Raw genomic sequence first — 12531 nt, 5'->3', positions numbered from 1 at the left:
ACTGAAAGACAAGATCTGCAGGAAATGCATCTAATGACAACAAGATCTCCATGCAGGCTCGGGATTCAAATTCAGGAGTCATGGGCACAGAAGTGCAAGTTGAAGCCACCAGACAGGATGAGCTCTTTGCGGGAGGGCAGAATAAAGACAGAGGGAGCCAGGCACCTGGAGACTTGTATGCATGACCATGACTGCACAGGTTTGAGCACTGTTAGCTCCCTCAGAGTGATATTGAAGCTAAAGCCTTGGCTTCACCCCCTATGTAAGAAACCATTTTGGCCCCATGGTAGAATCATTCCATTTGTCTGTGACAGGCTGTCCCCCTGCCCAGCCCTCTCACAAGCCATGATGAGGGAAGGGTGAAAATGGTTCAGTACAAATCTGTCATCGCTCAAAACTTATGCTCCACTGGCAGCCAAGCTTGGTACTCAATGCATTGCACACTTTATTAGAGTAAATCACAGGAAAGGACAAAAGATTCACAAGAAATCATTCATTCTTCCATCCAGCATAGAGGCACTGAGTATCTGCAATAGGCCTGACCTTGCATTGTTAATGGCTGTCTAATGATAAAGATGAAGAACATGCAACCTCTGCCCTCAGGAAGACAGACTCATAAACAAATGATTACATATCACCACAAGGTGATGAGATAAAGTACCTGTGTTAGGGTGAAAAAGTGCCCATCAGGTCATGTTTAGCAGGAGTGGACACCACCATTGACACCTGAGGTGGTTGTTCAGGAAATCACAAGTCAGGGTGAAGAAATGGAAGCTTGCCTCCCGCTCTCCCTACCCACCCCTCCTTGGCACATTCTCATAGCCATGAGTATTATCTGTCTTCTTGACTGTACTTTTAGAATAAATGTGTCCATGCAATGCCCCCGAATTCCTTTCTTGCTTCACTATCTCTTGTCTCTTCGGTGGCAACTTTTCCAACCTTCACCGTCACCTCTGAGTCTGTCCTATGTCACACCCACCTACCACCCACTTGCCAGCCCTGCCCACTCTCTGCCCTAGTTCTTCAGCCCTGTTCAGACCTGCCACTCAAGAGCTCAGGGTTGCCCGTTGTGGTTCTCTCCTCCCCATCCTGGGCCACATCCAGGGATGTGTCCCCACCCTGGCCTGGGGAGACTTGAGACCAAAGTGCAAAATAAACTAAAAACTACAAGCAGCTAAATATGTTTAGTATAAGTCAGTATTTAAACTTTAAAACTATAAACATTTAAAACCAAAAATGTGACAGTAATAGGTGTGAAGAACCCTTAGAAATAGCCATACTTTTTGACTTGTCATTTTACCTCTTGGAATGTGTCCCAAGAGGAAAAAAAAAAAGATTGACCTACAAAGGTATTCATCACGGCACCGTTTACAACAGTGAAAAAAAATGGAAACCAGCCCAAAATCACCACCACTAAAAACTCTGCTCCTGGTGAATATTTGATAACATGGGAAAATGCTTGGGTTGTAAAGTTAGGTAAAAATACTGGAATGTTGAACTATGTGTACAGTAATGAGAGGTGGACTCATTAAGAGCATAAGCTTAGCTCCTTTTGTAGGTCGTAAGTATGATGAATGGGTATGCACGCATTTGTGTGAGATGTGCCATCCTCAAACCTTGTTACAACATCAGCACATTACCTGTCTGACATGAAAAAAAAAGCACAAGCTTAGCAGTGAGACCTTGATTTGAGTGATAGCTCAGCCACTTACTAGCTGTGTGACCTTGGTCAAGACAGTTTTTCTTAGCCTCTGATTCTTCATAATAAGGTTAATGAAGCAGCCTGCCTGACTGGTAGAAACTATCATCATCATCATCATCATCATTATTACTACTACTATTTAACAGGGTGGGCTGTCACTGCTGAAATGGAGGGGACAGGGATCCCTGGGGTACTTGGTGGTGGGATAGACTAGGGGAGATTGCTCTACTTAAAAGAACACAGAATGTAAGAAATATAGCAGAGAGTAAAGGAAAGAAATTAGCTGGCAAAGGGAAAAGATGACCTTTAGGAATAAAGACAACATTCTACCTCTTTTCAAGAATTTCTTTACCAGGTACCAAGTCTCACTTTTCTAAGCTTTTGTTACACAGTTCCTTCTCCTTCCGGGCTTGATCTGTGACACTTTCCTTGAGAAGCTTCCAGATAACACACTCATGGAAAGAGGGAAGTAAAAGCCACACAATTCTTTGCCTGAGAATCTAATCACAGGAAGGAACAGAATTGCAGCCATTTGATTTGAAGATGGAGACTTAGGACCAGGAAAGAAGTGAGGCTGAGTCAGGCCCTAATCTTGCTGAAGGAGGCATGCCTGTCCCGCCCGGCCGGCAGGGGCAGAACCAATGACTTGCTAGACTTTCTTCTGGCCCTGGGATTACCTGTCTGAGCAACCAGCGCTCTAACCTTTGCACGGAATCTCTCCCACGAGCCTGAGGGAGAGGCAAGAAGTAAGGTGGGGAGGCAGGTTGGAAAGACCGCCAACCCAGTACCCCAGACAGCTCCTGCTTGGTCCTACGGATCCCAAATGAATGCTTTCCCTGGGCCCAGGGCCCTAAGCCCAGAAATCCACAGGGTCCTGGGTCCGCAGCCCACAGGAGGTTGTTCTGCTCTTTCTGCAGTGATGAGGTGCCTGGGGATCCCCACCCGCGTCATCACCAACTTTGACTCCGGCCACGACACAGACGGAAACCTCATTATAGATGAGTATTATGACAGCACAGGCAGGATCCTGGGGAATAAGAAGGACTCTGTCTGGTGAGAGACAACCCGTCAATCTGTTCTAGGGCCACAGTCAGAGCCAACCCTCACTAGCAGGGTTGGGGCAGGACTGTGACCACTCATCTCCTATCTCCTCACCACCTCTTACCAACCCAGTGCCTGACGTCCCCAACCCCAAGGCTGGGAGACATCTGAACAACAGTAACAACAAAAGAAACAACAACAAAGGCTAGGGATCCTCACGTCATAAGAACTCTGCTCAAGGTTGAGGCTTTCCTTCATCTAATTCTTCAGGAGGGCCTGAAGTCCAACCTCCAGAGCAGACTGTGAATCCCTCTAAAAGTCAGCAGCACACACAGGACAAGGGCCTTTGGGTGAGAGTGAAAGACTTTTAACTTCAGTTCACTCTGGAAGCCCTCATTCTCTATTCACAGTCAGAGGAACAAAAGAAATCTCTTTTCTGAGTAGCAAACTGAGGCTGGCAGGAGAAAGTTCCATCCCTATTCCAACCACAGAGGTTTGAGACCCTGGGTGTGCCCTAAGTCAGTCTCTCTTTCTCTGTAACGGTTCATCTGATCATCCGACATCTGCCTTGCTCTTGAAAGCAAGCAGGCAAGCAGTGAAACTGCTCCCTTAGCTTTGTTTGACCCAGACCTCTCTTGTTTCTCTCTCAGGAATTTCCATGTCTGGAATGAGTGCTGGATGGCGCGACAGGATCTTCCTCCTGAATTTGGAGGCTGGCAGGTGCTAGATGCCACACCCCAGGAGACGAGCAACGGTAAGGCTCTCCAGAAGATAGGCAGAGCCCACTCCCTCTGAAATTGTCCCTACCCCTACCTGCCCTTCCACCAGTGGCCCACCAAAGCTCTTCTGTCCTCCTTCAGGCCTCTACTGCTGTGGTCCTGCATCTGTCAGAGCCATCAAAGAAGGAGAAGTGGAGCTGAATTATGACACACCCTTTGTATTTTCCATGGTGAATGCTGACTGCGTGTCCTGGCTTGTCTATGGAGGGAAGAAGCAGAAACTTCACCGGAACACAAATTCGGTTGGCAATTTTATCAGCACTAAGAGCATTCAGAGTGATGAGCGGGATGACATCACAGAAAACTATAAGTATAGAGAAGGTACGACCAAGCCAGCCTCACTCAGAGGCCCAGTGCTGAGTGTATCTCCCCCTTACCCCAGGGAACCTTGAAGCCAGCTGGGGTAGGTCTCTGGGGGGCCAGAGATCCTTTGTGGGCAGGAATCCAAAGCCTTGTCTCCTCCACTTTTTAGCTTTTATGTCCTAGTTGGATTGTTCTGCCTTCAGTGAGGGGTAGAGACAGGGTGAGGGGTAGGGGCAGGGTGGGGGCAGAGCTTAGATCTGGTGGGGGCAGAAATGAGTCAGCAATGTGTGGGTCAGAGGGCACAGGGTAGCTGAGCAATTGCTGAGAGCACTGGTGATTAGTGTCAGTGGTTCTTCTCTGCGGACCTTCAGGGCAGACACAAAGACGCTTTAGAATATGATCAAAGGAAGGAGATACACAGTAAGAGGCAAATATTGACCACAGCCCAGCAATAACTGTCCACCCATCCCCTCTACTCCCCAGTGACTCTGTGGGTTGTCTTGGTTGTGTCACCCCAGAAACAGATCCCAAGGCAAGGATTCAAACACAAGTAGTTTATTCGTGAAGCAATTTGAGGAAATACTGGTAGGAGAGTAAGGAAGTGAGATAGGGAAGGGAAGGCATTATCCAGCCTGCTGCCACTGGACAGCCGGACCTTATTCCTGCTAAGGAACTGTAGGAGGAGTGTTGCCAGGTAAAGTACAGGACAAATAATGTCTTAGTCATAAGTATATCCCAAATTATTTGTTGTGTTCCTGATATTCTAATTTAACTGGCCCTGTATTTTGATTTGCTAAATCTGTCCACCCTATCTGGGAGACAGTGAAGTGTAGAACACCATAGATTTGTCAGAGGGTCTTGAGTATTTATCCACCAACTCCTGTCAGTCATTGGTCAGGGCTACTCCTGGGAGCTGTAGATTCCTTAGCACTTCTGGCCTGCCCTGTGCATGGGCTGTGTCAGCTCCAGAGGCAGAGAAAGCTCCAGATAAGCATCGCAGGTTTTCCAACTTCAAAACAGTGCACAAGGTTACTGCAGAGGCAAGTACCTAAGAGATATGGGCGGGCATTGGCAGCATTTGCTGTAGAGGTCCATGGGGTTCCACTGGGAATGTGGGGGTTTCAAAATTATGTTGTAGTGGTCTTGAATGTCCTGCTCAGTAGTGGCTCCTCAGGCCAGCAGAATCTGACCACTTCGACTTGGCCTGGGCCTGGGGGTGGAGCAGACCACAGATGAGCCAAATCTGATTCACATCTCTCTAGACCTACTTTTCCTGGAGCAAATTTCTCAAGGTCCTCTTCTACCTGGACCTGGGTTTAGGATGATCCCCAGAGTGAGGTGATAAAAATGGCCTCTGCCTCAAGAGGTTGTGCCAACGCACTGTGGGATGGAGGCAGTCCCTGGGGACAGCAGCACACAGTAAAGGCAGCTGCTGGGGTCATTAGGAAAGCGTGGGGGTCTTCCTGAACTTCCTGCCCACAGGGCCTCCCCGGTACTGAGCAGGGAGGCTTGGACCATTCTGGGAACTCTGCCTGCTTGAATTTCTTCTTTTTATTTTTACCACTGCTGGCTTCTCAGTGTCTCAATTTCTGGAATTAGTCTACACCTGACCATTTATTCAGTTCTGCAACAGGAAGTCACATCATGACCTGTTGTCTTTAAGAGGTTCATTCCTCTACATTTGTGAGCCTTCGTCTTTCCCTTGGGAGGCAGGATAGAGTCAAATGGTCAAGAGCACAGTTTTTAAAATCAGGCTGATTTGGTTTCCCTGGACTCTGCCTCTTGCCATTTGTGTGACTTGGGCAATGACATGACCTCTGTGAGCCTCGTTTTCCTCATCTGCAGCATGGAATAAAAATAACTCTGTCTCTCTAGTGGTTGATGTGAAGATTAAAGGTGTAAAGTATTCAGCAGAGCGTGGCAGTTAGAAAGCCCTTGGTGAATGGTGGTCAGTGTTTATTGTTAGAAATGAAGATTTTGACACCTCTGCAGATGTGGCCGGTATAGGTGTTAGGAGGAGGTGTTCAGCCAAGGCTTACCCCTGGATCGTCTGGGCCCACAGCTAGTGCTGTGCTCTGTCCCCCCAGGTTCCCCCCAGGAGAGGCAGGTGTTTCTGAAGGCTCTTCAGAAGCTACAGGCTAGAAGGAACCAAGGAGGCTTCCAACCTTCCAGGCCTGTGCCACTGAGCCTAGGCCTCCCCCGGAGCCAGGATGCACCTTCCCTTGGACTCAGTGACGTTGTCGAGGTCTCCTTGAAAATCAGCTTGCTCCAGCCACCCAACATGGGCCAGGACATAAGCTTTGTCCTGCTGGCCCTCAACAAGTCATCCCAGTTCAAGGACCTCAAGGTGAATCTGAGTTCCCAGTCCCTGCTGCATGACGGCAGCCCCCTGCCCTCCTTCTGGCAGGACACGGCGTTCATCACACTCTCTCCTGGAGAAGGTATGTCTCCAGGGATGGGCATGGGAATGGACTGTAAATGCCACTGGGGTCAAGCCAATCAGCAGGGTCCTGAGTAGACCCTGATGACACCTTTCTCCTCCTCCCCTCCTTCATCCCTCTTTCTCTCTCTCTCCTATCCTTCTTCTCCTTGCCCAGAACCTCCTTCTTCCTCTCCCCTTCTTTTACTACCCTTACAAAAGTAGCCTGGTTTCATAGAAAAATCCTGTACTTCACAATCATCCAGACCTTGGTTTAGAGCCTCAGCTCACCCATTTACTAGCAGAATGACCTTGGGCAAACCATTTAGCCTCTCTTAACTTCGTTTTCTCTATATGAAAAGCTGGTACTAGCTTCATGGGGGTTCAGTACAGGTTGGCTCCCTCTTCTCCATAGGAGAGGAAGGAGATCCAACCCAGCCCTAGCTGATTTTCCAGCCACTCTCACTTCATCCTTGTGTTCTCTCCCTAGAAAAGACCTACCCCTGCCAAATCCCCTATTCCCAGTACAGCCAGTACCTGTCGACAGACAAGCTGATCCTCATCAGTGCCCTGGGTGAAGAGAAGGGCAGCCCCAAGAAGATCCTGGCAAACAAGATCATCACCTTGACTTATCCGGGCATCATGATCAATGTAGGCAAGAGCCCTGCACATGGCCTGCAGGCTCCCTGGGACACAGCGGGGAGAGGGCAGATCCCTCTGTGAGTGCAGCCTGGGTCTGCTCAGGAGAAACAGCCGCTTTCCTCTGCCTCTTCCGATGCTGCAGGTTCCTCCCCACCAGGTCTCTGAAAACCTGGGCATGAGACCTCCATCCTCTTGCACCGCTAGAGGCCTTCTGTGGGATCCTTGAGCAGGGGCCGTGAAGAGGTTAGGAAGGTGTCCTTCTCTTGAGCCTCCTCCCACTCTTGGCCTTCCACCAGGCCAAAAGGAGGAAATAGTTCAAATGGTAGGGGAGCTGGTGGGGGACAGAGTACCACCAGAAGGTCAGCTTAGACTTGCCATTTCCTGGCTATGCATCTGCTGGGCCTTTGCCTCTTGAACAGTAAACTGAGAGGATTAGACTAGGTGGCCTCTGCGGACCCTTCCTGCCCTGACATGGCCATCCTCTGGTCCTCTGAATGGGAAGGTGTCACCAGTGCTGTCTCCTCAAGTGAGCCAGTAGTGCCCCCTGGCGGGGCGAGTCTGGCAAACCCAGCCTCTGGAGTCATTTCAGGGAGTTTTTTTGTTTCTGTTTTTTTTTAATCTTGAATTTATTTTTTTATTTTTTTATTTTTATTTTTGTCTTTATTTATTTTTTTAATATTACATTAAAAAAATATGAGGTCCCCATATCCCCCCCATCCCCTCACCCCACTCCTCCCCCCATAACAACAATCTCCTCCATCATCATGAGACATTCATTGCACTTGGTGAATACATCTCTGAGCACCGCAGCACCTCAAGGTCAATGGTTCACATCATAGCCATTTCAGGGAGTTTTGAAAGTGCATCCAGGCTACTTCCTTCTCTCTATAGCCCTGAATGGCCCATTGTTCTCTCTTGCACTGGAGTGAAAAGAAATAAGCCAGTTATGATAGGTGGGAGGGATGGGATGGAGTAGAATTGCAATAAGAGAAACAAAAACTGCTGAAGAGTCTAACCATGCAAATTAGCATGAGACTGTATTCTTTCACACTTGGATACAATCCTTGGAGCAGAAGGAATATGACCGGAGACTCCCAATTCATGAGATTTTTCCATACCCTGAGTTGAGAGCAATGTAAAATTATTTTACATCACAGCCAACACAAACATCCATATACGCATAATGAAACAAACGTTTCACATAACAATATTCTGTGGTATGTACTGTGATATTTTCTTTTTAAAATGCTCATAACCCACAAAGTGGATTTCAACCTATAGTTGGAAAAACACAGGCCAAGGTAGTCCAGTTCTTTAGGAAACAGACCTAGGGAATGTTAGGTCCCGATTCAATGAGTCTGGGAGACAGACCAAGATTCAGGCAGGAGTTGATCAGGTCGCCAGCATGGCGAGGATCTGAACAGAGCTGGGAAGTACCTTTTGCACTGGTGGAGCTGGGCGGGGCTTGAGAGGGGCATGAAGATATGCGGGTGGGAACGTATCATGCTTGCTGTTCTCATGGTGGGGAGCGACTTTGTGAGGACTGCCTCATCATTGGGGGAAGAGACTGTTCTGTGGTTCGGTGGGGGTGTGAAAAGAGCAGGGGCCAGAACGGAGCATTCTGCATTTGGACACATACCTTGACTTCAGGGCCAAGTTACAATCTAACAGGGAACAAACAGTGCCTGGGATATATATAGTAGGCTCTTCATAAATGTTCAGTGAATTGATGAGTGAGGACTCATTCTCTTCCTCTTCCTTTCACTTGGGTCCTCTGTTTAGATCCTAGGAGCAGCCACCATGAACCAGCCACTCTCCATACAGGTGATATTTTCAAACCCCCTCTCGGAGCAGGTTGCAGACTGTGTCCTGACCGTGGAAGGCAGTGGTCTCTTCAAGAAACAGCAGAGAATCATGTAGGTGCTAGGAGTCCTCAGCCTTCTTTTCCCATTTTATCCAGGGATAAAGCATTGTTCTTCTTCTGGACACAGGCTCTGAGAACAATCAAGAAGGGGAAACCAGGGATGTGAATGGAAAAGGGTTTGGGGTTATCGTAATGCCTGCAGTTTTCTGATATTTTCCACTCTCTGCTACAGCATTGGGGTCCTCCAACCCCAACAGAGGGGCAGCATCACTCTGGAGACTGTTCCCTTCAAGAGTGGACCAAGGCAGATCCAAGCTAATCTGAGGAGCAACAAGTTTAAGGACATCAAGGGTTACAGGAATGTATATGTAGACCTTGGGTTATAAATTCTGGGGCAATGAGCTGCATCTATCGATTTCAAGCTTTAGGAAAAGGAGCAAGTTCAAATGCAAGTGGTTCCATTCTCCAACACAACAGAGGCTACACAGGGTCCCTTCAGCAGAGAGGATGTCGCGAGGATGCCTGCGATGGATAGTTCCCTGGGCCAGTCACACACACCCCCAGGACTCTGTTGAAGGCCCAGGAGTCCATGGTATCCCATCCAGATGTGCAAGATGCCCCAGATGTCAGAGGACACTGGTTGAACTTACTGCTCCCTAGAGGACAAGGAAAGAAGACTTGCTAACCAGCTCACTGTCATTTCGTTGTTTTAATGACTAATTCCCTAGTATCAATAAAGTTCAGTCCTTGCTCTGCTCTCCTTCACCCCTATGTAATTACCAGTTTCCCTATACCGCTCCCACCTGCTCCTTAGATGCTTAGAGAGTCCTATTGTTTTAATGCCTGAACCCATTCACTTCTTCAAGAAATATTTATTGTTACCTAATATGTGCCAGGCACTATTCTGAGTATAAAGAATAAAAGGGTAAACAAAGCAAAGTCCCTGCCTTGTGGAGCTTGCATTCTACTGGGGAGAGGGGTCAGGACAGAAAATAAATGTGTCACCTGATAAATAAAGATACTTAGAGATGTTGTATCATTCATGATCCAGTTAGAAAAACTTTCTCTAGGGATTTGTCAAATATTGCCTACCCATATCTGTGTCTTAGGAAAAGTAGCCTGGGCAATCTCTCACACTTGGCCTTCGTTTGACTCTCTTCTCATATCACATCCCAGAGGCCTCTCAGTCCTAACAGTTCCAGTCTCTTCATTCAAAGTCCACTAATGTATTGTGTCCCTTGGTGGACTTGGGTTGACTGTGATTCAGGAGATAAAGCCAGATGAACAAGGCAATGAGGCAGAATTTTGGAATGGAAGTAAGTCATTTCAGACCTTTCTTTGGATTGCAGCTTGTGTTTACAGTCATTCAAACTCCACCTTTTCTGGGTCATACCGAACACAAAGCTTTTTTTTACTGAACACAATTATTAGCTCCTCTTGGAACACATCTGCTTTCTCATGGCACTGTGCAAGTTCTGTGGGGGAAAAGCATGATGCGCCTGCTCTCCAGGCATTGGATATGTGACCGAGACAGCTGCTTAGGGCATTTGTTAAATGCACATACATTAAGTAAAGAACTTAAATGCTTCCATTAGATGTAAACCGAAGGGTAAATGTAGTTATTTAGAGGGAGAGGAGAGGGTGTGGTGGGAATTACAGGGTAGAAAGTCCTGTTAGAGAATGGGCTGAGGACCAAGGGCTGGCACAGGGAGCTGGAAGCAATCTACAGTCATTTCATCCTATAATTATTGCCTGCCAACCATGAAAAATAGTTTAAGGAAAACATCATGGAGAGGAACATCTTACAGAGACAGTGGCCTCTGAAGTACTTGGAAGATTTAAGTGACCACACCCCCTGACTCTTTTATGAATCCTGATTTTAATGCCACGTTCATTAACTGTCTCACTCAACAAATATTTACTGAGTTTCTAGTAGGGACCAAGCCCTGTGCTAGCCACCGAGGACACAGAAAGGACCAGTGCTTGCTCCTAAGGAGCTCAAGTCTAAGAGTGTGAGGAGACTGAAAAATAAACAGGAAATTATAACACATAGTGGTGAGAACCATGGGGTGAGCCCAGGGTGTTGTGGGAGGACAAGGAGGAGCAAGTAACCCAAGCTTGGGGTTAGGGATCATGGAAGGCCTCCTGGAAGAAGCAGCATTTAGCTGAGTGCTAAAAGCTTTGAGATCAGAGTGATAGGGAGCAAGTGGCAGAACCGAGCCAGGTGGCAAAGAGCTTCAGGTGATGGTCTAAGGAGTTTGGACCATATTCAGGCATCTATTTTTTTTTTTTTTAAGATTTATTTTTTATTTATTTCTCTCCCCTTCCCCGCCCCCCCGCCCAGTTGTCTGCTCACTGTGTCCATTCGCTGTGTGTTCTTCTGTGTCCGCTTGTATTCTTGTCAGCAGCACCCAGAATCTGTGTCTCTTTTTGTTGGGTCAGCTCTCCGTGTGTGTGGCATCACTCCTGGGCGGGCTGTGCTTTTTTCACGCAGGGTGGCTCTCCTTGCAGGGTGCACTCCTCGCAAGTGGGGCTCCCCTACGCAGGGGACACCCCTGTGTGGCACGGCACTCCTTGCGCGCATCAGCACTGCACGTGGGCCAGCTCATCACACGGGTCAGGAGCCGTGGGTTTGAACCTTGGACCTCCCATGTGTTAAGCAGACTCCCTATTGTTGGGCCAAATCTGCTTCCCAGGCATCTATTCTTTTAAGCCCTGAGTCACAGTCACTGCCTCTAACATCAGAGTTCAGAGTTGATTCGACTTTGCAAAGGGCAAAGCACACCTCATGTGATTTGAGAAACAGTTAAAGGACAAATAGTTCTCCACCCTAGTCTTCTAATAGGAGCCTGCAACCCCCACCAGGGCCGCTCCTTTGAGTTAAACCCCCTTTGAATGCCAACATCATCTTCCATCCATTTATTTACCATTGATTAAGTACCTACATGTTGAAGGTTCTAGGCCTAGGAGATCAGAAATAAACAAGACAAGCAAGGTCTTCCCCAACCCATCATCAACCCACAAGCCCCCAACCCCGGTGGAACTCAGTATAATTTTCTTCGTACAGCACTCAATTCAGCTCTGGCACAAAAAGTGCCTTGCAAATGCTTTTTGAAAGTGACGATCATGAATGCCTTACAAGGTATCACACTTTGCAGTTTACTCCATGCTTCCACGTGTTTGAACCCCACAGCACAGTTGAGATGGGTGTTGTCAGTATCTCCGTATTTTAGATGAGAAAACTGAGAGTCTGAGAAAGTTAAGTGATTTGCCTAAGTCCTCAAAACCTGAAAGTGACAGAGACAATCAAACCAGGTGCTTTAGTTCCAAATCCAGTGTCATTTCTTTCCACCACAACTTTCTTGCTGTAGGTGCTGAAATAATTAATAGCTCGTTTATTATTGATCATTCACCCTCACCTGCAGCTGCCAGGCACGTAACTGACATTACATTGGTGCATCCTCATAACAGCCCTGCAAGGGAAGTATTACAGAGGAAAAACCAGAGGCAAAAAAGTGCAGTGGATGCTTGTTGAAGTTTGGGTTTTGTTTTTATTTGTTTTTTTATCTTTCCAGCATCTGCCTTCCTTCCTTTAGATTCTCAGCCTCTTTTTGATTAATCTCTTTTTCCTCGTTGTGTGTAGCCTTGGTGGGTCTGCCAAGAGGTAGGCATGTGACCTCTTAAGCTAGACCAAAAAAACATTTCTCCCAGGGCTCCAGAGCAGAGTGAGAAAGAGAAAGGAGAAACTTGGAGGTGACCTATACTGGCAACAGAGCCCCAA

General features: G+C 47.5%; 1 protein-coding gene and 1 non-coding gene across 2 annotated transcripts in view; both read left to right on the top strand.

The window, feature by feature from the left end:
• TGM5 (transglutaminase 5) overlaps positions 1-9570 on the top strand; it is a 38227-nt gene extending 28657 nt beyond the window's left edge. Inside the window, exons 7-13 of the mRNA XM_004466720.3 lie at positions 2620-2755; positions 3394-3497; positions 3604-3843; positions 5913-6266; positions 6735-6895; positions 8669-8802; positions 8983-9570. Of these exons, the coding sequence (XP_004466777.2) occupies positions 2620-2755; positions 3394-3497; positions 3604-3843; positions 5913-6266; positions 6735-6895; positions 8669-8802; positions 8983-9136 (1283 nt within the window). The 3' untranslated portion in view covers positions 9137-9570. The remainder of the gene's footprint in view (positions 1-2619; positions 2756-3393; positions 3498-3603; positions 3844-5912; positions 6267-6734; positions 6896-8668; positions 8803-8982) is intronic.
• On the top strand, positions 1547-1650 carry LOC111766122 (small nucleolar RNA U13). The gene has a single exon (XR_002798255.1). It is a non-coding gene; the product is annotated as a small nucleolar RNA U13 (small nucleolar RNA).
• Positions 9571-12531: the final 2961 nt, after the last annotated feature.

This window comes from Dasypus novemcinctus, chromosome 3, assembly GCF_030445035.2.
Source record: "Dasypus novemcinctus isolate mDasNov1 chromosome 3, mDasNov1.1.hap2, whole genome shotgun sequence".
In the NCBI taxonomy this organism is placed as follows: domain Eukaryota; kingdom Metazoa; phylum Chordata; class Mammalia; order Cingulata; family Dasypodidae; genus Dasypus; species Dasypus novemcinctus.
Note: the sequence above shows the minus strand (reverse complement) of the source record. Positions and strands in the feature narration are given on the sequence as shown.